The sequence below is a fragment of the Anser anser genome (assembly GCF_964211835.1).
Source record: "Anser anser genome assembly, chromosome: 5".
Classification (NCBI taxonomy): Eukaryota; Metazoa; Chordata; class Aves; order Anseriformes; family Anatidae; genus Anser; species Anser anser.
In genome coordinates this window covers 52,312,595-52,340,363 of record NC_139725.1, presented here as the reverse complement: position 1 = coordinate 52,340,363, position 27,769 = coordinate 52,312,595, and the positions used below count along the sequence as shown (strand labels likewise).

The following is a 27,769-nucleotide window of genomic DNA, read 5'->3' as shown; positions in this document are numbered from 1 at the left end:
GAGAGCATGTTATTCATAAACCCAGAATCAGAAATTGTGGAATGACATAGCTCTCCCATTTTTAAGTTAATATTTCAGTACAAAAAATAATATAAGTTTATTCTGGTAACACCTACAAACCATATGTTTTAGAAGTATTTCTCAGCTTTGGTTTATAATAAGCACTTGAAATGACAAAGCATTTTAAAGACGTCTATGAAAAAGTTCTTGGCACTGTAACATTGTCATTTTTCCCACTTATATTTGTCACGTGTCGTTTCAAAGTCCCCCTATGGTCACCTACTGTATCTTTTCATGACAGGTTCAGTGGATACAAGTTTGCAGCCAGAGGTATTTTGGAAATACTTGTTAACAATCTAATATTTAAGAAGTGTTTAAGGAAAGAATAACGTTGGTTGTTCACACCACCTCCCCCCGCCCCCCCCAAGAAAGCTACAACACATTGGTGGGTGCATTTGTTTAATGCTTTAGTCATTTAAATAGAACAAGTAAATTAATTGCAAGGGAAAATATTCAAATATAAATTCGGTAAAGTACATTTTCCTCACAGAGGACTAACCACCTGCCACAGACCTGTGTGCAAAAGAGAGCCTATGAACAATTTTTAGAGCATAGATTCATACCCTGGAGCAAAGGATTAACATCCCAAGTATCAACCTAACAAGATAAAGAAATCAAGCTCTAGAAAACAGAAGCACTGACTGCAGTTGTCTCATCAGTCATAGTTATAACATCACTACCCCAAAGCTATTATACAAGCTCTACGCGGCCTCTCCCATTAGATTATTCCTCATCAGGTGTAAGTCAATATAGGTCTACTGAAATCACTGGAACTGATGTATTCATAAGTGTGACTCCAAGAAAGCTACTGCATATACTTAGCACCTAAACATGGCAGAATAAATAAAGATGCACAAATACTGAATAATATAAGAATACAAAAAGTATGACGGTCACAAAATGCTAGTTTAGAAGTTCTAGTATTTCTAGCCAACAGTATTTTTTTTTTAAAAGTCTACCATTCAATACGTACTTGAAAAGTTACAGCAATACAATAAATTTATAAAGAGATTTGTACCATTTTTAAAGTAGAAAATACAAGTTATGCCTTCCAGCTTGTATTAGCCTTAGCAAATTTCATACAACCTTTGGTTTCAAACCAATACAATGCAAGTAACATTACAGTGCTTACTCATTATTCATTAAGAGAGGATGCTGTACAATTGAGGGAGAAAAGTTGAAAAACAGGAGTACCAAAGTACTGTAATATAGAAAGTAAAGGCTGAAGCAAAAATACTCTTGGGTATATCCTGTACATCATGTAAACAGACATTCAGAACAGTAAACAGGCTAAAATGTCTTTCAAGCCTCCCAAACAGTTACAATATAGGATACATACATATATATCATATATAACATCATCTTTAGGGAATGTAGCCTGTTACATCCGAATTTACTTCTGTGCTTAGCTCATTTGCGATTCAGACAATACATTCATATAGTAGCAGTACATCTCATTCACTCTTTGGAGTTTGCTGGTTGCCACAGACACGCACAGATCAAACAATACTGAGCTTTCCTTTTAACTCAGATGCTGTTATTATATAATCAACACTCAACTGTTCAAGAGCCATCTTTCTTGCTACTGAAGCTTAGAATTTTCAGATTTATGCACAGCAAATCAAGCTGAAGTTCTATTCTATGCAAAAAAAAGTAATTTTCAGTTTAAAACAGAACTTAATTGCCTGTTCTACTCAATCAATTTCAACTACTAGATGTTAATTAGACAGTTAACTTCTATTTTAAAAAGCATATATGACAATGATCAGTAAGTATTCACCAAAAAAAAAAAAGATTACTACTTGCCTCTGTAATATTCAGTCTCTACATGTTTTCAAGAGTTTTGGATAGTAACACTTTGAAAAGAGACCAAATTTTTTTAAATGTTGTGAGAAGCAAGTTACTTGCTTACCTTCAACAAAAAGAAAAAATAAGTTTAGTAGTTTTACAATTTATCAATAACACTGTGATATACACAAATCCTCTGAAGCAAAATGCTATAGATCAGTACTAGTATGTAGTAGATGTTAATGCAAGAAATTAAGCTTAAGATGTTTGTGGCTGTGTTTATAAGAAAGACTGCAGTGCCTCATATTAAGAATTCCTTCTAATATTAAATCATCTTCACTTCAGGGTAAATCACGACTGATCTTTCTTCAAAGCTTCTAGTCTTTGTAGTAATGCATTTCCAAACACCTCTCGATATGCAGGGCTGAGAGAGTCCAATAAGGAGTAGACAGTTTCGTGGTACGGTGTCTGCAAACTGTCATCAGTCTGATCAAAATCATAAGCTACTACCTGTAACAAAGAAATCACTGGTTACATTTTTGTGATTAGGATCACCTTGCAATGGGAAATAGATATCACAAAGTTTAATTTTTCCAGTCAGGCTGTACAGCAATATGCAAACAAGATACTTGATTTAAATTGCAGCCTGTGCTTTCTACTGTGGGGCTTACTGGTAATACAGTATTTAGACTGTTTCAAATACTTTATTCCAAAACTCAGAACATTAGTAAAAACTGTCATTGTCACCTTTGGAAAGAAGTCTTACATCTATGAATTCTCACAAACACTATAAATGGTACAAAATGGAGTTGTATACATATTGTATTAATAATTTATCTGGGTACCTGAGAAACCCAGAGTGTTACACCTATATTAAATTTGTCCATTGGCTACTTCAGTCTTCATCATTTTGCAGATGTCTATACAAAAATGCCTGTTTTTCCATCAAGTTCTCTTCTCGCTTTGTTTGAAGTAACTAAAGATCCCCTTTCTAGGGGAACATGTAGAAAACAGGCTTTCAAATAAGTGCAAGACAAGTATGTGTGTTGTTTTGGTGCCACTGAAGTATCTTTCTAGGCACCTTTTGAATAAGATCATTACTCAAAACAAAGAGGCATAAGAAATTATAAACAAAGTAGTTTACCCTGAGTCCTGCTTCAGTGAGCTCCAGGCAGTACCTGTTTCTTTCCCTGGTTTCCACATTGATATACGCCACATCCTCTGCACATGGAAGGGTTTTTGAGACAAACATGTTGCTGACAGCAAAAAGAACATCATTCACAACAGCTTCGGCTTCTAGTCTCATATCTTTCACATCTGTTCCTTCAAAGTCTCTATAATCAGAATCCTCTTCAAATCCCGTATTACTGGGCGACTCCATAGGATTGCAGTCAGTCTCCATTCTGCATATAGAAACACGCATTTTAGATTATACCGCTAGACTCAATATATGACATTAATACCATAAAACTGGAGGAATATCTGAAGCAGGCATATTTACCATTGTCCAAAAAAAAAAGTAAAATAGGAGACTCAGTGAATTCTGCAACTCGGGACAGCCCAGAGAACTCCAAACCTTGCCGTTGGGAACAGCCGTTCTGGTCCCATCAGCACACAGGAGCTGCTGCTTCACAGACCGGCAACTGGCAGCGAGTTGTGCAAGGCTCTGTTATGATTCAGCAGCAACTAACTCTGTGCTTCGCGGATCCAGAATGCACTAAGAAAACCAAGTGATGCCAGCAAAAACTGCAATTAACAGCTGCTGAAAATTGGTGAACGTAGTCTATTGGTGAATAATTCACCTTTGTTATTGATTAATTTAAGACAGATTTCCGAGCGTCTGTGAACTAAATGGGTTATCAGAGGTTATGAGGACAGATTAAGAACAAGATTTTTGTTTTGCTTCACTAAACAACAACCCCCTTGCTTGGTTTTTACGCAGTAAAAGCCAGTACGACTCAGAGACACGCACAGCCGGCCTGCTACCACAAAGGGCCGACCCCGGCGCTACCCCACACCCCGGGGAACCTGCCCGAGCCCTGCAACGCTGCCCTGGCAGGCGCAAGTCGCTCGCAGCACCACACGACCTCCGTCGCTGCCTCACAAACCCACCCGGCGCCCGCACACGGCCCCAGCCGAGGCTTACGCAGCCCCCGAAGCCCAGCGACTACGAGGGAAAGCCGCTCAGAGCAGGCTCGCGTCTCACGGAGAGGAGCGGGGAGCCACCCACCGCCCCCCGGCAGCCCACCCACCTACCGGTGCGGATGCCCGGCACCGAAGAGCGATCGCCCCGGGTCCGGCCCCGCACAGCCAGAGCCTGCCCCGGCCCCGGCTCCACCGCCTCCCGCGGCCGCTTCCGCCCCCGCCTCCTCCGCTGGGGACGCCATTTCCTCGCAAACGTCAGGGGGCCGGGCACGGCGATCGGCGGAGCGGGGGGGGGGGGCAAGCGGGAAGGAAAGCAACAGACAAACAGTCCGCATCGGCCCGGCACGGAACGGCCCGGCCCGGCCCGGCAGCGGAGAGCTGACAGGGGGCGCCCCCCCAGCCCCTTCATTCGCCGCACCCCGCGGCGTCGTCGTCCCCCCCCCCCTCCGCCGCTCGCGGGGCGCCGAGAAGATGGCGGCGGCGGCGTGAGGATGGAGCTACCTGCCTGAGGGCAGGCGGTGCCGCCCCGCCGGCCGTGCCAGGGGCGCCGCCTGGCCGCGGGGAGCCCCGGCGGGAGCCAGCGCTGAGGGGCGAGGCTGGGCCCGGCGGCTGCCGCTCGCCCCCTTCTCTCTCTCTCCGGCCGCCCCGTCCCGCTGCCCGGACCCCAGCGCGCCGCCGCCATGCCGTGGCCTTTCTCGGAGTCCATCAAGAAGAGGGCCTGCAGGTACCTGCTGCAGAGGTACCTGGGCCACTTCTTGCAGGAGAAGCTCAGCCTGGAGCAGCTCAGCCTGGATCTCTACCAGGGCACCGGCTCCCTGACGCAGGTCCCCCTGGATAAGTGGGTAAGAGATGCCGGCGCTTCGCCCCCTCGGCTCCTGCTGCGGCTGAGGGACCAGCTGATCGCCTGCCCCCGGCTGCCACCCACTTCATTTTCAGTACCCGGCCTCCTTATGTAAAAAGTTACAGCCATAATTAGCGTCTCATCCAGGGAACTCTTCTCTGATACGCGAACACTTGAAAAAAATAATCTGGGCATTTATTACGGATATATTTTTCCGGCTATGGCTTGGTTTTGTTGTTTGTTTTTGATTATGGATGAGAAAAAGAAGTGTTCGCAGTTTAAGTAAAAGAAGGCAGGAGCTGCTGACATCTCAGGGAGAAGGAGCTCGTACTGCCCAGACCATTGGAAATTGTTGCTGTAGTTCCAGAGAATCCTGTTTACTGACTACTAGAGATGATAAAAACACAAAGTGATCCCTGTTCTATCTCTGCTTTGTCTTCAGCAGGGAGGCCCTTAGTTCTTTCTGGCAGTGTTGTGCTGGACTTTAGGGACTGTTTTTAGGGATCTCCACAGCCTAGTCTTGGAAATGATGAGAGTATGTGTTGACAAGAAATGGGAAGCTGCTTTTAGCTGAGTTAGCTTAGCAGGTGGGCTGTATTGCTTTGAACCACAGAAGCTTTTTTCAGTCCTGGTGTGTATATTTATATATACACATGTATGTCTGTACACACACACACACCCTTCTAGCCTGCTGTAGTTATTCAGAAGTCTGTGTCCATGTCTGCAGTGTTTTGTAAAGTTTCTTGGGTTAATTACCAATGGTACTGCATTCCACCTGCCAGTCAAGTGAGTGTCATGAGGAGCCTGAAGTGCTTCTGTGCGTCAGTCACTGACTTTCAAGGTAGCATAGATGATTAACTGACTATACAGGCTTAATGCTTTACAAGCTACTGTCAAAACACGTTTTTGCAGTATTGTGCTCTGGGTTCATTTTAAAATGCTTGTGAATGATATTTTCAAATAATGCTTTTCCAGTTGTTTATGTGCAAGCGTGTTGGAAAGTGGCAGGGGACAGACATTTGTAGAAATGCTCAAAATTACCAGGATTTTAGCGTTGGGGGGGGGTTGTTTTCTTTCTTTTATGTGTTGTCCACAGCTTGTTTTCTGTGGCAGGCTGTAAGGCTGTTAGGCTTTGAGTTATTATGCCCTCTAGTGGGTGTCACAGCAGTCTTCACTAGTCAAAGTGACATTATTTGAAATATAAGTATTTTGAGTCGGTAGCAGTTAGAAACAATAGTAAATTAATACTTAATTACGGATACAGAGTGATTAAATGTATGTACACTAAGGCTTAGGTTATCTTTCCCATTTGTAGATCAACATTTTTCTTTCTGACTTGTAAACAATGAATGACATGTTTGAGGTTCTCTGCACGTGACTCTCGTGTATGACAGATTGCAAAACAGATGTCACGGAAGTACTACAGCTCCTTTTTTTCCTCTAGTCATTGTAAGCTTGTTCTCTGCGAATCACCAGGATGACTGTAGTTTTGCATATTATCTCATCCATTTTTGTGGATACATTTGTTCATCTTAATATACAATAAGATGTTGTACACGTGTTTACAACTTCTACAGGTAGAAATACCTGGGGCTGTTGCCGTAACACCCTTGCCTCCTGGACTGTTGAGAAAAATCAGAATGTATCCCATGTTATTTGTGGTTGAATTTTAGTGCACATCGAATAGCGTTTTAGCACGTAGTATTGCTGTGATTCCAGCTGCATGCTTTCAGTCAAACGTGGGAAAAAGTCCTGATGCGAAGTCTGTGCTTCAGTTTTAAAATTTTGCTTAGAATGCTCTAATTAGTGCTTTCTAGGCACAACAGGTATAAAAATGCTTGATTTTTTTTTTTTCTTTTAGATAGTAAATTTCTATTTCAAAGTAATAAGGAATGTATTTAATAATTTTTGTTGTAATGTATCTTGCTAGCAAAACGTTTTCTGAGGTCAGATTTATTCAAAGTTGATTTTAATAACTAGCTTACTTCCTCTTATAGCAAATTAATTTGTAAAGGTTCAAGTAATTTAAAAGAATCAGTATTATTTTCAAATAAGGTTTTAATGCCAAATAATTACTTCTTGCTTTATCTTATGCTACTGCCACATCTATAATTATTACATTTAATTCAAAATAACATTTTAATATTTGAATCTTCATTATTTGATTATTTAAAAATTTCCTAACAAAACTGTTTCAAGTTCTGTTTTTTTTTATTTTTATTTTTTAAGTTGGTGTCTTTTTCTACTGCTTGAGTGGACTTTGGAACAGGAACTAGAAAAGCATACAAGTAGATAAAATTCTAAAAACGAATTTACTGAGAGTATAGAGCTAGTTAACACAAAGTGACAGTTAAAACTGGAGACTTACGAATGAAAAAAAATCTGATTTTCTGAAGTTTTTGTTCATACTTATTTTTAAATCATCCTATAAAACAGCATTTTAAAAATAAATAAAAATTGAAAGCATCTTTTAATTCCTTATCTTTTTAACACGTTGAATTTATGCTTTTTTGAGGTAAAATCAAAGTTTGTGTTCAAGATAGGAAGGTTGAAACCACACGTTTGTCTGTAGAATGCTGTACCCTGATACTACAGCCACAGTCTTCAGCAGGGTCTTGTGTACAGCAGAAGGTTACACTCACCACGTTTGGTATGGGATTTAGATTGTGTTTATTTTATTAGAGCAGCCTAGATAGTTCTTATTTAGTGAAAATTGAAATTATTGAACATTTGAATTAGCGCAAACGGGGTTGCTTTTTTTATAAAGACAGGAAAAATGTGTTTGGTTTGGAAAAGGGCTCTTTTGGACTCTGTAGTTGTCATGAAAGCGCTATGGTGCAAAAAGAGACTTCTCTGAGGATTACAGAAAACTTCAAAATCCTTAATTACTGCTTCAGAGCTGGCTTCCATTTCTGTCATCAATTTCACTCAACTCATTGTGATACGGAAACTTGATTGATTGGAGTTTTGTTTATAATGTCACTATAAAGGACTCGATTAATGAAACAGTTTCTGTTGAACATTGGATTGTCAACTGAGTTTCAATTTTTGTAATTTTAAATTAGTGTTGAACATGACTTTGAACACAATAAAATATAATTTAGAAATGGCAAGTATGGTATGAAGCAAGAGATGATTATTTGGTTGTGTTGTTCCATTGTTGCAGGGAAGGGTCTAATGAGTGTTACATTGAAATTTGTCTTGTGAAATAGGCTTGCCAAAGAAACCAGGTACTTACAGCGTTCTTAGTCTTAATATTGTTAGAAATTGGTCTTCTAGTATTGACAGAAAAAGAACAGATGAACCTGTATCAGTATCGTGGTATTTATAACAGTAGGATAGCAGAATTTGTTGTGTAAAAATACAGGCTATATAGCTAGCCACAGATAAAACTATATTATGTTGAAAGCTCAGTAATGAATGGAAACAAATTATGATGGAATCAAAATACTTTGAAACAGCTGGTTTATTGTTTCTCTAATTCCTTTCCTAATAGATCAATCTGTCTTATTATATACAGAGTATGTTTATATATACATACGTATATATATATATATATACACACACACGCATATATATGCATTATATTTTATTGTTGTTACTATGCTGTTTTTTTTTTTTTCTTGATTCTCTTCTAGTGTCTTAATGAGATCCTGGAGTCTGCAGATGCACCTCTGGAAGTCACAGATGGTTTTATCCAGTCAATTTCTTTATCTGTTCCATGGGGATCGTTGCTACAGGATAACTGTGCATTGGAAGTAAAAGGGTTAGAGATGGTCTTCAGGCCAAGACCAAGGCTTGGTAGGTTTATTTTTTTCATTTTTCAGAAGGAGACTCCACAGTTTTTCAGAGGCAAAAGGCTGCACCTGGTTTAGTCAGTTCTTAGCGTTATTTAAAGTGTCATTTTAATTTACATGCATTAATGATACAGAGAATCTAATAAAGAAACTGTCAAGTGTTTCTTAATTGGTTGTTCTATTAAATAACTTACAATGTTTATAATACTCCTACTGCTGTATCTTTTCTTCCAAACAGCTTCAGGCATATTGAAATCAAAACAGTGCAGTGTGGTAGGGAGTTCCTGTTAGCAAGTTTTTTTGGTTATTGTGTGCCAAGTGCTGTTAGTCAACATTAGTAGATGTGGACCTTGGCTGTTACGTGGCAGGAGAAGAACACAGCAGTGTAAGACTATGAGGGGGGTTCAGTGAGGTCCTGGCTTTCTTCAGCAACTTCATGGCAGAAGCTGCATTTAGTGTGTATATTTGGATAACAAGTACATTTTAATTGCTATCACGGTCTGAAATAATGACTTTACTGTAAATACTTATTAGCTTTGATTATAATGCTGAGAGCATTGTTTGAGCTCTTCTGGCTTGTCTGTATCCATACAAATCCAGATGATCTAGTTTTGATTGTCCTGGTGATAAATTTTTAGTGACTATGAAACTCCCAGAAATTCTGTTAACATTTATTATTATAGCATGTGTGGGACATTCCTGTGCATTTTTAATTTGTGGAGATTAATGTATGAATGTTTGAAGGATTTTAATTTGTTTTCCTTTTTATAGTGTAAAGAAGATGGAAGAAAATATTTTTCTTCCAATATTTTTTCTTTGATTATTCTATATTTTTTTTTTCTTTTCATAAGTGGAAAAATGCATAAATCTATTCTCCATCTTTCACGAGTTACTTTAAGTAACATATTTTCTCTGTTTCATTCTTGTTTGTTTAACTGGAACTAAATTTTGAGCAGTCTTACATTCCGATTTAAGATTAGTTATTTGAAAGAATGGTAGTATTAGGAGGAAGGTTTATTTGTTCACTTTCATTCATTTATTTCTATTTGATGAACAGTGCTGGTTTTATTTGATTGCTAAACTGGAATGTTTTGTCCATTTAACATGTTTGCATTTGTACTTGTTGTACTGTTTCCTGTACTAGAGTGTTTTGTTGGAAGTTTATTACCTTTTCTAATCTAGATTTATAGTGTTTGCTCACAATAGGCTTAGTGTTAGCTGACAGAGTTTCAATTAAGCTAGTCTGTCTGCTAAAAAACTTGTTCAGCTTAACACATGCTGGGCTCTTGGATTGCTCTTTTATTATTTTATAGTTAGTAGGTCAGGTCTGCATTAGACATTTAAACATGTTTAAATTAACATGCTTAGATAACATTTTAAACCTTGCCAAGTCTTCCCTCATCTAGGGTGTGTTTAAAATGGAATAGGAAACCCGAAAATAATTCTTAAAAACAAAGTTATTTCTTTTATTTCATTTTCCTGATTATGCCTGCAAAATCATACCAATATAATAACGTTTAGAGTGAAATTATTCACTTAAAGCAATGCTGAAGATTGGTTAATTTGAACAGTGGTTTCATCTTTTAAATTACTTTAATCTATTTAAATTGTACTGGTGAGATTCTGGTATTTGAAAAGTAGTATATAGGGGGAGAGGAGAGGCAGGTGACCTATTCTCCGTTATCACCAGTGATAGGACCCGCGGGAACGGTGTTAAGCTGGGGCAGGGGAAGTTTAGGCTGGACATCAGGAAGAGGTTCTTCACCGAGAGGGTGGTTGCACACTGGAACAGGCTCCCCAGTGAAGGGACCACTGCACCAACCCTGTCCGAATTTAAGAAGCGATTGGACTGTGCACTTAGTCACATGGTCTAAACTTTTGGGCAGACCTGTGCGGTGCCAGGAGTTGGGCTTGATGATCCTTATGGGTCCCTTCCAACTCGGGATATTCTATGACTCTATGATAACCCATAAAGACAGATCATGACTAAGTTCGTTTTTAAGTATGACTTCTTACCAAGCTGTTGAAATCTTTTCTTGTTGTCCCAAATGTATTACTTATTTCATTTTGTTTTCATTGTTTCAAAATGTTCACAGACAAATTTATTAAGACTTCTCTTACTTTACAGCATCAGGGTCTGAACCTATGTATTGGTCAAGTTTTATGACCAGTAGTATGCAGCTTGCAAAAGAGTGTCTTAGCCAAAAATTGACAGATGAGCAAGGAGAAGGATCCCAGCCTTTTGAAGGACTTGAGAAGTTTGCAGAAACTATTGAAACAGGTATGAATTCATTATTGAGGTCTGAGTGAACATCACAGTTTTTGTTGCGTGTCAGTTTTGTAAAATGGCATCTCATTTGCTGTAACTTTTCTCACAAATCTTCACTTTATACCTGTAAACTTTAAACAGGAAGGCAGGACAATAGTTCCTGTATTCAAGGTGTGTGTGTGTGGGGAATGTACTTGAAAATATGTGTATACATACTTCAGTGGACAGAATGAGCCCTTCTTCAGGGCCAAATTGGGCATTGTTTGCACCAGAACAAAGTGAGGTAAATCTGTGCATGAATGACTGGTGAGGTGCCTTACTTGTGGAGGTACCAGTTTAGTACTTCACACAAACTTACTGTTGTTAGCGTTGATGCTTTTGAAGAAAATCAGAATGTTTTTTCAGTTCATTTTACACAAAGCTGACCTGTAAGGATGTGTATGTCAATAATCACACCATGTTGCTAGATACACTTTAGAAACTATGCTTGCTGTTGTTGAAGGGGAAGAAAATAAGTGTTTATGACCACGTGATGGAATGGAGAGCCTTGTGCTGGAATGTCTGAGCTAAGGGAAACATCTAAAATCAGATCTAGAAATAGAAGTATCCAGATAAAGACCCATGGTGCTTATAGCAATGTTTAGGAGTTTAGACATGGTGTGCAATGCAACAGATATTATAAGGGTCATCCACGCTGAGCCACAGAACAATGTGGTTTGAGTCACTGTTTGCTCAAGTCCATTACAGTCCATTCCATGGTATGGTTGTACATAGACATTTAGTAGTAGTTCACATCATCACTTGAGATCTTGTTACTTTATTAAACTTAGTGGCAATTTATTTTCACTGAAATAAATATTGAGAACTTTATCAATTTAAAATGGCCTTTCATTTGGTTTATAAAAGTCGTTATTGAGTAAAGTGACTTAAGTGCTTGCTGTCTTTTAATTTTCTCATTTAAGTTCTACGAAGAGTGAAAGTTACCTTTTTAGATACTGTTTTGCGAGTTGAACATGTGCCAGAAAACTCTAAAAGTGGAACTGCACTTGAAATTCGAATTGAAAGGTAAAGATTTTTAGAAAAAATCTTTATTTATATATATATTTTCAGGACATTTTTTGTCACTTCTTATACAAAGTATTTTACCATGTGCACATAAACACATCTTCATATACAGTTAGACACTAGATCTTGAGTAGCCCTGTTAAGACTACCTCTTTTATAGAGCCAGGGAGCAGTTTCTCCACTGAACTTTAACTGCACAATATTTAATCATCAAATTAGAAGAGATCTAGACTTTTCTAAAGCCAAGGTAATGACCGCTTCCACAATTAATGAACATCATCTCTCAGAAGCTCCAAAGTCATTTGATATTATTGGCAAATCAGGCAACCTCTTACTCAAAAGGGATAAATAGCATGTTGTTTTGATATATGATACAACTTATTTATGGAAAGGCAGATGTATTTTTCCACTGTAGATTCTCTTATGTGAAGACTTGTACCAAAAATTTATGGGACTGGAATACATTCCCTCAATATTCAAATTTCATTTTGACACAGAATATTACTTTCAAATAGTGCTTGTAGACAACATAAAAATATTAGATGGTAGATTTTCCAAAAATCAGGGTTCTGAAGCGAGAGTTGCATATGTCCTAGTGGAAACAGTGTTGGGCAGACTCCTTCGTTTTACAGTCAAATTAGACATAAGTACTAGGGTAATACTCCAGGATATATTTACACTGGAAGCATGTTGCAATTGTCCTGTAGAAAATTGAAGGTTTCCACCCATTCCCAGAGAGTGGTGGTTTCTCCTTTCAGGACAGTCTACGGCATTGTAAATAGTCTGAAGAGGGAGAGAGCATGTACAAACTTAGAGGCTAAATGGCACAATAAAGGTAAAAATTTGCATGCTCCTACCATCTTTATTTCCTTGCTTTTGTCTCCCAGAACTATGTACTGTGATGAAACTGCTGATGAGTGCTCTGGAATTAATGTACATCAGCCCACAGCTTTTGCTCACAAGTTACTTCAGCTCTCAGGTGTCTCTTTCTTCTGGGATGAGTTTCCCGCATCAACAAAGTCCTCCCCAGTGTGTTCAGCTACACAGCTGGTAAAATAAAATGCATTATGTAAGAATGTAAAGTGATGAAGCATAGAATATATTGTTACACTGATGTATTAGATTCATTCTAAAGGATATAGAAATTGAACTTTTACTTGCATCTGTATTTGCTAACGTTCATAATCACTTCTGTTGATTTTGACAAGGGAGAAGGAAATGGAGACTTTATTACTGAGTAAAACTTAGGATGTAATGCAGTGGAATCTAGTTGCAAGTTTAATGTGTGGAAGTCCTTTATAACTTGCTATTCTGTGGAAATTTGCTCCATTTTTTTTGTGATGGCCTGATGTTTCATATTTTTATGTGCCTTGTTTCTTCACAGTTATTAATAAGTGTTTTTTTAATACCACTATCAGATTTATATTTGTGCGAAATTATCATTTGTGTGATAAGCTTATCTGAAGTGCATGTTTACATTTCTTGATAAGAAATGGCGTATATTCTAATCCCTATCTCTGTAACATTTTAAGGCAACTGAGCCAAAGCTTTCACCTAGCTGGAACCCAAAAATCACTTATGAGCCACATCCGCAATTAACAAGAAACTTGCCAGAAATTACTCCTTCTGACCCTGTACAGATCAGTAAGCTGATTGGTAGAATGGAGCTGAGCCTAACATTAAAGCAAAATGAAGTACTTCCTGGAGCTAAGGTTAGTCATGCTTTCCTGGTCTTTAAAATTATTGGTTATGTAGGATTTTTTTTTAACTGTATACAAAAATGGTAAGATTTTCAAAGGAAAAGAATCGCCTTAGGTTTTGTTTTAGATTCGCTGCATTCAATACCAATGTATATGTCTAATAAGACATCTTTACAACGGATATCTGATATCTTCCCAGGACATATCATAAAATACAGAAAAAAAAGGAAAATATAAAAATATATTAAAAAAAAATGGATATATTATCTGTTAAAAACTGTATAATCGTTAGGGGATTTTTTTTTAAACTTATAAATAAAAGAAGAGTAAGTCAAGTGTGGGTTTGTGGGTCTATTTTGTTTTTTCTTAAGTAAACAAATACGTTAACTACTTAGATATTCTCCTGCTATTTCTATGCAAAGCAAACAGTGAAAGGAACTGCAGGAGGACAGTTAATTAAAATTACATTTGGAAGTACAAGAAATGCATTGAAATCTCTTAAAGGAGGGTTCTTGTATCTTGGAGATGGAATGAATTTATGTATTGAAGTGAGTCCTGAGGAAATTGTTTTGTTTTCATGAAACTCCTGCTGCTATTCATTCATCCTTTTTTCTAGTAGCACTATGACTAACTTTGCCTACGTATGCATGGAATGTTTAAATGGCTGAGTAAAAACACTTTAAAAGGACATAATTACTTCAAGAATTACAAGTAGTCCTTAAATTCTTGCTTAGGTTGCAGCACTATAAAACTAATGTGAACATTTCTACTTTTGAATTTTTATGTTAAAATTTATAGCAATAAAATAATAATGCTATATTTAAATGCTAGTAGTTAAAATAATATTTTGACTTTGACGTAAAAATACAGGAAACAAAGCAGTTGAAAATAAAGCTTTTTTTTTTTCTTTAAAGGTGTGAATATATCTGTAAATTTATATAAATATACGCCCCTTATCTCCAGTATTAAAATAATCTATTAACAATTGCAGGGAAATTCTGTTCTACCAGAGGTCTCTTCCGTGGGCTGCATCTCGGCTCCAGTGTCTGGAGCACCTTCTCCCTCTCCTTCTTCTCTGACCTTGGCGTTTGCAGGATTGTTTCTCACAGCTGTTTTTTCCTTGCAGCCTACACAGCATTTTGCTGTTTCTTAAATATGCTGTTGCAGGGGTGAAAACCTGCTTCGCTGATGGGCTCTGCTGTGTCCTGAGGAGAGTCTGGTGCAGGGCTGGCTGTAACCAGCCCTGCCCAGCACGGGACAGCCCATGACCTCTTCTCACAGAGGCCATCCCTGCAGCACACCCTGCTACCAACGCTTTGCCACCTACACCCAGTACAATGAGTATAGGACTTTTGAACTGATAAATAAATCTATAGGAGTTCTTAAGATAAATTTAGCTTGAGCAGTTCTCACAAGATAAGTGGCTTGCTCTGTTGTATACCATGTTAAAACAAATAGACTTTTAAAACCATCCTGCTCTTTTGGAACAAAGTATTTAAATCTGTTAATCTGTACGCTGAAGAGAAATTCTACAGAGAACCTGTGCAGTTTTTACGGTCTACTTCAGAAGGAGCTGATTTCAGTATTTTGTAATTAGTACATGAAAGCTAAATTTATACTGTTAGTTGCTTCTAAAACTATTAAGCAAAACTACTAGCATGCTAATGGTATTCTTGAATTTTCCTGTTAGGTGAATCTGTATTTAATTTAAGCAACTAAACAGTCAGTGAGACAGGTCTGTTCATCTTGCCAAGCTACAAATCAGAAGCAATACACTGTTAAAAGTTCTAGCTGTTGGAAGATGAAAGTATTGCTGGGATGGCTGTGTTCTTTATAGCATCAAAATCTGTCATCAGAATATTTGAGTCAAGACTTCTAAGGAAAATTTGTGTTCATTAATTTCTTTCCTTCCTTTTTTTTGCAGTTGGATGTGGATGGACAGATAGACTCTGTACATCTGTTTCTGTCACCAAGGCAGGTGCATCTTCTGTTGGACATGGTAGCAGCTATTGCAGGACCAGGCAAGTGAGCATTCTGTAAATGTTAAATGTGTATTTAGGTGGACAAGAATGAAGATTTGTAAGATAAACAAGTTTCTTCAGTGGAAAAAATGTTTGTGGTGGTAGATTAATAATAATTTTATATGTTTTTAGCAAAATGCTCTGAGTAGGACTATAATGCAGATTTTATTCATTTGCAGATTGTTGGTAATGAAAATGTAGGTAATGATTTTATTATTTTTATTTTTTTTTAAGACGAGATGGGGAAATGGTAGTTGGAGAAGGTCAGGAGGCCAGAACATTTTTGGTTCTTACAGCTTCTGTCTGACCAGAGGGTTTAGGTTAGTATTGCAGTTCGTTCTGTGTCCTATGCTTTAGAGACAGGCACAGAAAACACTTAATACTGGGTAGATGCTTGATACTCTTCTAATGATGCTAGCATTTTTGTTGTACTAGACTTGTTAATTGGTTTTCGATAACTGGAAAAGCATTACAAATAGTTTCTAATTTGTATCATCTTCAAACCTGAAAGTTTAATAATTGATAATAATAGTAAAATCTTCAAGGGATTGTGTCCATTAGTCTCTAAAGCTGACCCAGAAATATACGGTGATATCATATGTGAACATATCTGCGTATATGATCTTAAAACAGTCACTTCAGACTTGAAAGTAATGCTAAAGAGAGAATAATCCATCTTGGATGCATAAAATCCCCAAAACAACACATATATATACATCTGATACACAACAGATGTGTGTGCATCTACAGATAGATGTGCATATAAATCTACATATATAGATACACAACAATAACAATTGGTTAATTTTCAGACTCAGTTTTGAATTTTCTTTGGGATACTGGTGAGGAAGTAACAGTGAGTTTTGTGCCTTTTTAATTTAGAGAGCCTAAGCAGGATAGAATTGTCAAATAAAGATAGGAAGAACCGACCGATGAAGCAGGAAGATGAGTATCGAATTCAGATGGAGTTGAAACGTTATTTAAGAAAAGAGTCTTTATCTGCAGGAGCCTCATCTGAACAAAGCTTCTATGAGACAGAGACTGCCAGAACGCCTTCTAGTCGTGGCAAGTATAAAAGATGATGCAGTGTAGCAAATAGCCTGTTGTGAAAATTACATACATTGAGTGTTGATCTTTTAATCTTAGTAATTTAAGTATCAAAAGAACTTTGACATACTACTATTGTGCTATTAATTGTACTGCTGAAAAATGAACTTACAGTTTAAATATTGGGCTAGGTTTCATTCAGTGTTTCATCAAAAGTGTTCAGTAATCTGGATGTTATTTTGCAACTTTGTAAATACGTGTGAACTGTAGTATCTTTTCAAAATACAGTTGAGGAAAGTAATAGTTGCATTGCACTAATACTTACATTTTTATTTGCTTAAATACTTTTTACTGTTTTGTAATATGAAAATAAAAACTGATTTGTCAGAAGGCGTGAAACTACAGAAATTATACCAACTTGAATATGAAAACAGAATGGTTGACAGTTTATTATTTTTCTTGCCTTTTTTATAATTTCTGTCTGTATGTACTACTTGTTTCAGTGTCAGGAGAACCTGGAGCTTCTGTAAAAAATATATTTAATTGGTTATTCTCTCTAGCCATTGGATTTCTGAACTTAGAAATACATTTCAGTTAAAAGTAAAGTTAGTTTTTTACTTTAGAAAGTAACTCTTTATTATTCTTGTTTCTCATTAGAAGAAGTCTTTTTCTCGATGGCTGACATGGACATGTCTCACAGCCTTTCCTCCCTTCCACCTCTTGGAGACCCTCCTACTATGGATCTAGACTTGTCTTTAACTAGTACGTACACAACTACACCAGCAGGATCTCCACTGAGCACTACAGTGGTATGTATAGTATTAACTGCATTTAAAATCTTTTTGAAATCAACATTTTTTCATTTCATTTATTCTTTGCAAAATCAAGAACTGTTGCTGGTCAACACTTTCTATTACTCCAATTTTGCATCTTTCTCTCTGTGTATAGACTTGAAATTGTTTAACAGCTGTCTTGAGACATAAAGTTATTTAGGGCTGATAGTATTCCTTGTCAGCTATGGAAGCTGTGTTGGAAAGTTTCTTTGTTTGGCTACCAGGACAGGAAATGGAGAGTACTTGTTTTGAAATTCCTCAGAAATTACAATGGTCATCTATGAAAGACCCTTTGATTTTTCATAACTGTATATTTGATATCTGAGTCCTGTTTTAACATGGACTACACGGGCAATGACAATAAAAATACAAAATCATTATATTCATTTCTTAGAGGACAAAAAATTATGCTGTTAACAGATTTGGGGAAGATGGCGATATTAGGTGCCTAATGTTTTATTTAATTAAAGCTATGGAGAACGCATGCTTTTTACAGAGAAACAAGATAATAGATGTTTATTGAGAGAGCAGCTTTATCCAGCTTTATAAATATGTGGGTAAAGACTACTGTAGAATTAAAAAAACGTAGCCTAAAACATATCTACATCATTCAGTTAAGTGTTAAAATAGCATGAAATAGCATGCTGTTGATTGTTTATGCACGTCTTCATGTTCCTTTACCTTACTGTTTATGTGCGATCCAATCAGTAAGTATATGAACATCTATCTAGCAAACTTACAATGTAGCATATTTTTATTTTAGCTTCAACCAACTTGGGGTGATTTTCTTGACCGTAACAGACAAGAGCTACAACCTCCTAGAGGTTCTTCGCTTACAGCCAACGTGGTTCACCAGACTTCCTTAAGAAGGACATGTAAGTAAAAATGCTGTTTTACGTTCTACTCTCCAGATAGTTCTGGAAAGAAACTGTTATGGAGCAACTTGGTAAAAAGAAATGAAAATGTTATGAATGTGTTATTATTGAAAAATTATATGGACTTACTTTTGTATTTCAGCTATTCCATCCAGATCTGTTTCTGTGGATGAATCCAGACCTGAGCTTCTTTTTAGACTGGCAGTGGGAACTTTCTCAGTGTCTGTACTTCATATTGACCCTTTACCCCCACCTGAAAGTTCACTGAACCATAACCCATTGACACCAATGGCTCGGGATTTCTTTGCCCGAATAGAAAAGATTGAGCCAGTTAAGTTTGCAACAGAAGATTTTCTATCCTTCCGAGAAGTGTTTGCAGAAGCTTGTTCTCATGATCACCTTAGGTATAACTTTGCTTATTAATAAATCTAATTTAAGTACATATATATATATATCTTAAGTAAATTTGAATAAAATAAAGAAGTTTATTTCCATTGGAATTGTCACTTAATTGAATTGCATTAGACTTCTTTGTTAACCTCAAAATAGCGTTGTATTTTGACACCTGTTGTCCAAGGTGTGTTTCTTAATATAAAAAAAGAAGCAAAATGCATAAACACTAAAGTAAACCTAGCACCTTTATGATTGATCAATTAAACTAGGTAAAGTTTCTACTGCAGAAAGCTACAGAATCAGGATCATTAAGTAGACTATTTCTTTAGCAACAGATGTATTTTTAGTACCATCCTTACTGCAATAGAGGGATTTTTGTTTAGAGAAGCTTAGGTTTTTACTTAGTGCAAAACAGGATAGTATTAGTAGGGATAAGAAATGTGGAAAAAAAAAACAAAAACAAAAGGTTCTCAAAAACCCTACAGTTAGTCAGGAAGCAATTTTTTTCCCGGAAGTTTTTACTGTCCCAGTACAGTGTATGATACAGAATGTTTAAGGGTGTAAATATATTTTCTTACCTTGTGCATGTAATCTAGGCTTCCTTAGGCACCTGACTCTTTCCTTGTCTATATAAGGATTCCCATCTTTATGTGAATTATACCTTAAGTTAGATGTCTGAAGTGGTCTTCATGAATTTCTCCACACTGACCATTGTTGAACATACGATATGTGAAATCCTTTATCTTTGTTGCTAAAGCTACAATGAGAAACTTCTTTTTAGCTTTTAAAGAAAAATTTGTCAGCTTTAATGATTTTTTTAAAGGCTTGTAGTGATACTTTTTTTTACATGTTTAAACATTGACTTTTCATAATTTTATTATTTCATGCTACTTTCTGTAATTCGTAGTTTTCATAATTCAGATTTATAGGTACTGGCATCAAAGTGTCTTATGAACAGAGACAAAGGTCTGCCTCTCGAAGTTTTAGTACTGATTTATCCATTGGAGATATGGAGTTCCTGGAATGCCTTTTCTCTACTGACTCTCATTCCATTCAGCCTCACTATACAGAGGTATGTTTAAAAAAAAAAAAAAAAGCAGGGAGTTCCCCAAAAAGAAATTTGAATTGTATAATTTAAAATGCTAGATTTTAACTTAGTTATAATTTTTAAGTTATAAGTTTATAAATGCTATGGTTTTAAGATGCGTCTCATATTTTAATTGAAAGCTCAAATGGTGAACCAGACTGCTGTCATTCCTGACAAAAATAGAATTCAGTAGCCAGAATTCAGCAGTTTACCTCTCTTTAAAATATGCTTAATGTAATTTGGGAATCGGAGTAAGATTTTTTTCAAAAACTAACCCGTGGAGTTAAGCAATAGGAAGGTTTCTTTAGGTGATGCTTGTTGTTCCAACTCTAATGATGAGAGGCATCATGAGAAGTAACGGAACAAATGGATTGAGTAAGTGAATGGACCAGGGCTCTGTTCACTGACTTGAATCCAGAATTACATGCTATCTGTTCTAGGTAAAATGTCATAAATGTCTTTTCCTATGGCCTCCTTATCCATTAATTATTTTTGACTCTTTTGTTCTAAAGCTGCTGACATTTCGTTCTGAAGAAGAAAAAGATACTCATGCTCTGCCATGCCTTCAGCTTCATTATAAGCATTCAGATAATAGAGGACCTCAGGTAAGGAGGGAGATTACAAACACCAAGTTTCTGCATAATAGCATTTGTCTAATTTTGTTCATTTTAACAGAAAGGTACCTTGTACAACTGAGAGTCCTTAACTCTCAGCTATTATAATTTGTTTCACTATGTTGTTTTTAAGGATTTTAGTGTTTTTTCTCTTTCTTTTCAGGGTAGTCAAGGGAGACTCAGTTCTATTCCACAGAAAGCAGAATTACAAATAAAGTTAAGTCCGGTGTTTTGTGAGCTGGATATTAGTATTGTAGATAGATTAAATTCTTTACTTCAACCACAGAAACTAACTACAGTGGAGATGATGGCATCTCACATGTACACTTCTTACAACAAGCACATAAATCTGGTAAGTTGAAATTTTGTTGGTTTTATTTTTTTCAGCAGGAAGACAGGATAGTCTATTTCTTGTTTTTTTTTTTTTTTTAACTTCTGATAAAGTACAGCAGCTATCTCATCATTTTAGTGATTGTATGCTTGATAACAAACCTAAAGTCAGTGGTAAGTTCTTTTACTTTTTCTGTTTACTTTGTTTTAGCATAAAGCATTTACTGAAGTTTTTCTGGATGATTCACATGCTCCTGCAAACTGTAGAGTTTCAGTTCAAGTCACTGCCCCTGCATTAAATCTGTCTGTTCGCTTCCCAATACCTGACCTGCGGTCAGATCAGGAAAGAGGACCATGGTTTAAGAAATCACTTCAGAAGGAGATTCTTCATCTTGAATTTACAGATATGGAATTTAAAACTGAATTTATAGGAGGGTCAACTCCAGAACAAGTTAAATTAGAACTTACATTTAAAGAGCTAACTGGTAAGAATATTACGTTTAAGTATTCTTTTTTATTATTATTATTTTCCCAGAAATTATGCAGTTGAGACAAAGGTGGTCTTTTATGGATTAATCGTGACTTTTTTCCTCTTGAAGGAATGCCTTTCCATCGGCGTTTTGAAGCAGATATCTCTGCTGTGGTTTTTTGTTCTGTACTAAATATCTGCATAAGTCAGAGTAATACTGTTGGGAGATGGGAGTAGTGTGTGTGTGTGTGTGTGTAGTGTTTGCTTTCTTGTTTTTGAGACCTGAACTACTATTTCTGTTATTTTCAGTCATATTGTCATACCAGTTTGTTTCAATTTAGGACATCCCTGGGATCTCTGTCATTGTGTTGGAATAAGTGTTGTAGATAGTAGGGAGGCACTAGAACCTGTGCAAGTGAGGAATCTCAATTCTGGTCTAGAAACAAAGTGATTGGTTATGTCTAAAATAATTGCAATTTAGAAAACTGTAATACTTTTATGTCTCTAATATCTTTAAAAGTAATAAGTCCTTGAGACTGTTTTATATTTGCAACCTTCTCTGCTGATTTGTCATTCCTTGTACCTTCTAAGGGACTGGCATAATCTAGTGATGCTATGTAAATACAGGTACTTATACATTAGAAGCATCTGCTTTTTCAAACTTGTGATAGCTAGAAGATAATGTGAAAGCATTCTGGTTTCAAAGGTGCCTTGTTAGTAGCATTGATAGGTTAGCTTGTTTGACCCCAACCTGAGGAGTGAGCAACCTGAAGTTAGCAGTTGTTATTCCTGTGTTATTATTTTTTTTTTTTTCTGTGATCTTTCTCTGTTCAGGTTCATTTGAAGAAGATAAAGCACAAGCACCAATAAAATTTTTCCAAGTGTCTGGTGGCGTAGATGGAGATATGACATCATCAGATAACTTTGACTGGCCTCGGTAAAATAATGTTTTATTTTTCTGTGTGGGTTGTTTGGATTTTTGAAGAACTGTATTTTGAATTTTAATGCAGACTACCTATGTGGCAAATGCTTTAAAATTAATTTTAAAGCAAGAACATATAACTCGTGAAAAGAACGCAAGAATTTTAAAACTTCTGCATTTATAATAATGCAAGTTGGTTTTAATATATAAAAGTTTCTGGGTAGATTTGAGTAAATTTCAGTGAAATGTGGATGATTGGAGGCTTGAAACTTTATCCATTTTTATATGTTAGTTTGCATTTTCTCCTACTTTTACAGTGAAGACTGAATACAGACCACCAACAAAAAGATCTCAGCTGAATTTTGTCTCAAAATATTAATAAGCTGGTACAAAGTTGTAATAAAAATAAAGAGACTTGCATTATGCCTGTATTACTGCGGCCTATATCACATGTAAGGCAATACAATACCTTACAATTCCTGAATAGAATCACTTAACAGCTGTGACAAGTAATAAGCTGTTGAAAGAGGTTATTTTAGATTTTGCCACATACATTTTTGTCACAAAATTCAGTGGCTTTTTGGACAGTATTTTTGTATGGAATTTTTTTTGCTATGGTTTTCTTGCATACAAGTAATTTTTTGTAACAGTATACATACAGTGTGCACAGAACGTGCAGAGCATTTTTTTCACAGCTGCTGGTGGTCTAATAGTATAAACGTTATTTTGGGAGAGCACCAAGTTTTTTCTTTGGTCACCTAATGGTCACTTGATAGAGCTGAAAATAGCAGACACAAACCATTTGGTGTGATGATTCTTTTTCTATATTACCTTGTGCCTCTAAGTTTGGTGATCTTTCTCAATGGTATCACTCCCCCTAACAAATGTTCCTGTCTAATAAAAGATCTCTGATCTTTGACCTGCTTAGTCCATGTGTGTTTACTGGCTAGCTAGTAGAGTAGGACACATGACCGTGGTACCAATATAAAAATTCTCAGCATCTCTAATGGCTTGTTCTGCATAACTTCTCCAATATCAGGATTGTATTGAAAATAAACCCTTTGGCTGTGCACTCCATTCTGGAAAGGATAGCAGCTGAGGAGGAAGAAGGAGATGGTAATTTTCAAGAGGAAGAAGAAGGAGGGCCTCATTCTTTGAAGGATGTCTGTGATATTAGAAGACCAGAGCCTTCTCCTTTTTCCTCTCGTAGGGTCATGTTTGAAAATGAAGAGGTACTATAAAATTTTGTTACTGCGTTGTTCTTATGGTAGATTAAAAAAAAATCAATCAAAATCAATCTCCTACTTTGTATGCATTTTCTGACTCTCACTTTTTTTTTTCCGAACTTTTTTTTTTTCTTTCAGATGGTGATGCCAGGAGATATAGTAGAAATGACTGAGTTTCAAGATAAAACGATTAACAATTCTCATTATGTACTGGAACTCATGTTACCAAACATTCACTTAACATTACCAAACAAAAGCTTTTACGAAAAACTTTACAATAGGCAAGTATGATAATTGTTTTTGCTTAGTTATTGTTACCTGTACTTTTAGTTCTGTGTTCATTGTTCATGAAGGCAATTGAATGCATGGCTATAGCAGGTATTTATGTGGTTTTCTAAGAATATAAAGTGCTCTGTAAATACTTTTCCAAGTTAATATTAGGGACACTATGATGTGTCTGATCGGTGCCATAGCAGTCAGCTGCTGAAAAAGTATTTGGCAGATTTTGTGAACATAAATAAGTCCTTTGATTTTGGTGAAAAATCTTTGTAGATCTTTGTTCAGTGTCCAGTTTTGCTCTAATCTTTCTGAAATAGTGAATCCCAGTCTGTGTTTCTGTTAGTTGTTCCTAATCTGCAGAAAAACAAAGCAATACAACTAGATGTAATCAATTAAAAAAATAAGCATGTAAGCATTATGCTACATGTTAGCTACGTGAAGAGACATACTGATCTGTTTTAGTCTCGAATAGCCATTATTTCACTTCCAGGGTGGAAAAGCTGAAACCTTCGTTGAATGTTCAGGTTATTGAGTGTACAGGTTCTGTTAGTGTACTTCTGTACTGAATGTCACAGATCTTTAGATACAGAGTTGCTTAAAATCAAAATAACTAATGTTTCTTGTAACTTTGCTTAAAAATTGATGTGGTCAAAATGGTATTTGCCCCTCCCTACCTCCCAACCTATTTATCCAATATGCACTTTATTATTAGAGGCTTTGGTGTCACTGTCAAATGCTAGATTTTGATATGTGTATGCTATAATTATGGAGGGAAAGCATTTCCGTATCTATTGTTTTTATTCTTCAATATGTTACTCCTTTTTGTTCTCTTGAACTTTTTCCTCTTCCTTGTTTATGAAGGTTGTTATATGAAATCTGTGAAGGAGATACTTCTTGTTTTACCTTATACTAAGTGCAAATACAGTAATGTGTTTTATATAATAAATAATAATGTATTTCTTTCTAGGATCAGCAATGATTTACTGCTGTGGGAACCAACAGCTCCATCTCCTGTAGAAACATTTGAAAACCTTTCTTATGGTGTTGGATTATCTGTGGCCAGCCAGCTCATCAACACTTTCAGTAAAGACAGCTTTAGTCAGTTTAAATCTGCAGTTCATTATGGTAATACATTTCATAAATCATCTAGAACTACAGTGATAAAAAAAAAGCATAATTGGCTGAAGTGATTAAGATGATACTGGAAAGAATGTGCAAATTTGTAAGAAAGTACTTAAATCGAGAAAGAAAAAAAATTACTTATTAAGTAGAATAAGTGTGAAGTTGAATTACATTACTGTTGCGAAAATGAGTTATTGGCATAATGTGTACTAGCTAGAAAGTTATTTGTCATTTTATCTGTTAGATGATGAGAGTGGATCAGAGGAGGAAACACTACAATACTATTCTGCTGTTGATCCAAACTATCGTTCGCGCAGAAGGAAAAAGCTTGACTCTCAGAATAAGAACTCACAAAGCTTTCTGTCTGTTCTGCTAAATGTGACACATGGATTAGTGTCAATATTCACAGATGTAAAGGTAAGGCACTGTGTCTGGAAAACAACATGTAAAATCAAACATAGTATGTAAAAAGTTGTTCTGTTGTTTTGGCCATGGGACCCCTTCATACTTTTATATCCTGTTTTCTGGAAGGAACAAATGTGTATAACAGTTCTGTAATCTTCATGCTACTGTACTGTAATGTGACATAACATTTTAATGATTTATTTATTTATGTGCTTTTTTTTTTTTTACTTAGCTATACAGAGTAACTAAATGCAAGCTGAAAGATACGTGTTAGTAGCAAGTGTAAAGATAATTTGGACTATACAACTGCAGCAAGCAATAATTTACCATTTCTGTTCTTCCTTCAGCAGGATGATGGAAATATACTGGAAGGAAAATATGGCGAATTCTGGTTTGAATTCAACAGCGGTTCACTTTTTAGTGTGACTAAATACGAAGGCTTTGAAGACAGACACTACGTTTGCCTCCATTCTGGCAGCCTCAATTTATATCATCAAGGTAGGGGTGGGATTAAGGTGGCTGTGGGGGCTAAATTTGAAATGAGATAGACTTGCATTTCTATAGGAGAAATGCTGTTGCCCTACAGCCCGCCCCCGCCCCTCCGTTTTCTTTCGTCAAATAGTATGTCATTTGGCTATAATTCGTTGGTAATGCTCCTAGAGTGCTACAGTAATACAACTGCATGATAACTGTATTTGTCTAGTTATTAGTTTAGTTCAAGCTTTCCATGGCAACTTCTGATCTTTAAAGATTTTGTGGTCCTCTTGTAAGTATTAGCTAAACAGTCTGTTCTTTAGTTTGAAAGTGAACACCTCCTACATGGTGGTAGTAATTCGATTTTAAAAAAGCACAGGTTACCAGTGCAATTCAGGTTGCTCTGTCTTCTTGGGTAGCTAATTGTAGTCAACAAGCGAAGAATTTTAAGCTATGTAGTTTGTGTCTGATAACCCGCATGTAAATAAACTTCTTATGTTTTTCCCAGAGACATACCCCTGACTCCATGTAACCCACAGGAGAACCATGTTTTTAAATGTTAGCTAGAACCATGGTTTTAAATATTACATCATGTGCAACCTCAGTTCCACAATTTGCAGTTGTAAGTGTGCATGACTAACTTTATTTGGTGGTAATGAAAAGGATTTTAAAGGTATTAAGAATAAGAAGAATGTTCCTTAACTATTCATCAGTAACAGCTTTGAACCACAAGGTGACTTGTGACAAAATCTCTCTGCAGGTATGGTGGATGGGGTCGTCCCTTCATCCGAAGTACGACTGCCCAGCACGATACGTCCCCATTGGTTAGAACCTACTATTTGTTTTTCGGAAGAAGATGGTCTTAGTAGGAGTAGGACTACTTCAGATGGTGTGGGAGTGGACTGTCCAAATATGTTGACCGTTGCAGTCAAAATCCAATCAGATAAAATAGAGAGCAATACAAAGGTTTGTTTTTTCAAATTTTTGCTTTTAGAAATTGAGTTATCTCAGTGTACACGGGAGCATTTAGGTTTCAGATTACAAAGGTTATAAATGAAGAAACCATGAATTCTGAGCCACTTTAATTCTCTGTTAAAATTGGTCTTTTGGGTAGATTGTAAAGTTTACACATCAGCACAATTTAATAATTCTTCCAATGCTTCACTTTGCATTTCACACTATATTTACAGAATATATTTATTGTCCAGTTGACCTTTTTCTTGTTGAGTTTTAATCCAGTGAAAAACAAAGCAAAAACAAATATTTAAAAGCTTTTCTGTTCAGCTTACTAGCAGTGTCATCTAATAGGCAGCCTTTTGCTTACCTGTTTGGAATAACACTCTGGTAAATGAATGGTACATTTGGCTTCAACGCTAGCATTCATTAGCATGGCTAGAAGATGACCTGTTAGCTGGCATGATGATGACAAACAAGCTGTTAGAGTTATCTAGAGAAGAAGGAATCTGCAGACCAGCACAATGTCACTGTGGCTCAGTTGACTCAGGTTTAAACAGCATAATAAGGGACTGTGTTGGGTTTGTGCTCCTGGTAATTCCTGGGGAATCCCAGAATAAATGAACTGATAGCCTTCCAGCCATCACCACCAGAAAAGTGATAGTAGTTTCCAAACTATCCTGTTGCAACAAGTATTAGATTGTATTAAATAGGGTTTCTATTATGGGAATTGAATTTTTAATTCTGGCCAATCTAGACGATTCTGTCTAGACAATTTGTGTTCAATTCCAGGAGTAGAAGGATGGCTGTTTCACAATCTAGATCGCAAATAGTTGCATGTATTTCATGTAAATTGACTTGTGCAGCTTTCTTGTACAGGAATTTCTAGTTGCTGTTGGACTAAGAGGAGCCACCCTTCAGCACAGAGTGTTGCCTTCCGGCTTAAGCTGGCATGAACAGGTCAGATTGCTACAGTTTTCTCAACTGCGTCTTCAATTTCAGTTTCATTACTTTAACATAATGCCTTACTTTTTTAACATAATTGCTTTAAAT

General features: G+C 36.6%; 2 protein-coding genes across 7 annotated transcripts in view; one reads left to right on the top strand and one right to left on the bottom strand.

The window, feature by feature from the left end:
• Window positions 1-442: 442 nt before the first annotated feature.
• On the bottom strand, window positions 443-4,903 carry GSKIP (GSK3B interacting protein; the record flags this gene model as incomplete). 4 transcript variants are annotated; one of them, XM_083839426.1, is made up of 4 exons in its annotated part: window positions 443-2,358; window positions 2,993-3,251; window positions 3,350-3,565; window positions 4,722-4,765. In XM_083839426.1, 2 exons carry the CDS (start codon window positions 3,248-3,250, stop codon window positions 2,200-2,202), a joined length of 417 nt encoding a protein of 138 aa, XP_083695552.1. In that variant the 3' UTR covers window positions 443-2,199. The 4 variants fall into 4 exon arrangements, with proteins under 4 accessions (XP_083695552.1, XP_083695551.1, XP_083695550.1 ...); XM_083839425.1 differs by lacking the exon at window positions 4,722-4,765 and adding an exon at window positions 4,105-4,197; XM_083839424.1 differs by lacking the exon at window positions 3,350-3,565 and having other exon boundaries at window positions 4,722-4,903.
• Window positions 4,674-27,769, top strand: part of ATG2B (autophagy related 2B) — a gene marked incomplete at its 5' end in the record, with an annotated part of 40,908 nt that continues 17,812 nt past the window's right edge. Inside the window, 23 exons of one of the 3 annotated variants that reach the window (XM_083839415.1) lie at window positions 4,674-4,835; window positions 8,473-8,635; window positions 10,760-10,912; window positions 11,863-11,965; window positions 12,853-13,015; window positions 13,498-13,677; window positions 15,590-15,686; window positions 16,569-16,748; window positions 17,391-17,542; window positions 18,330-18,441; window positions 18,584-18,845; window positions 19,756-19,906; window positions 20,434-20,526; window positions 20,699-20,887; window positions 21,077-21,350; window positions 22,169-22,271; window positions 23,296-23,488; window positions 23,621-23,763; window positions 24,729-24,886; window positions 25,128-25,300; window positions 25,636-25,786; window positions 26,523-26,728; window positions 27,596-27,676. In XM_083839415.1, coding sequence (XP_083695541.1) covers window positions 4,674-4,835; window positions 8,473-8,635; window positions 10,760-10,912; window positions 11,863-11,965; window positions 12,853-13,015; window positions 13,498-13,677; window positions 15,590-15,686; window positions 16,569-16,748; window positions 17,391-17,542; window positions 18,330-18,441; window positions 18,584-18,845; window positions 19,756-19,906; window positions 20,434-20,526; window positions 20,699-20,887; window positions 21,077-21,350; window positions 22,169-22,271; window positions 23,296-23,488; window positions 23,621-23,763; window positions 24,729-24,886; window positions 25,128-25,300; window positions 25,636-25,786; window positions 26,523-26,728; window positions 27,596-27,676 — 3,642 coding nt within the window. Of the gene's footprint in view, window positions 4,836-8,472; window positions 8,636-10,759; window positions 10,913-11,862; window positions 11,966-12,852; window positions 13,016-13,497; window positions 13,678-15,589; window positions 15,687-16,568; window positions 17,543-18,329; window positions 18,442-18,583; window positions 18,846-19,755; window positions 19,907-20,433; window positions 20,527-20,698; window positions 20,888-21,076; window positions 21,351-22,168; window positions 22,272-23,295; window positions 23,489-23,620; window positions 23,764-24,728; window positions 24,887-25,127; window positions 25,301-25,635; window positions 25,787-26,522; window positions 26,729-27,595; window positions 27,677-27,769 lie in introns of those variants that run through there. The other 2 variants (XM_083839413.1, XM_083839414.1) reach the window with 2 other exon arrangements.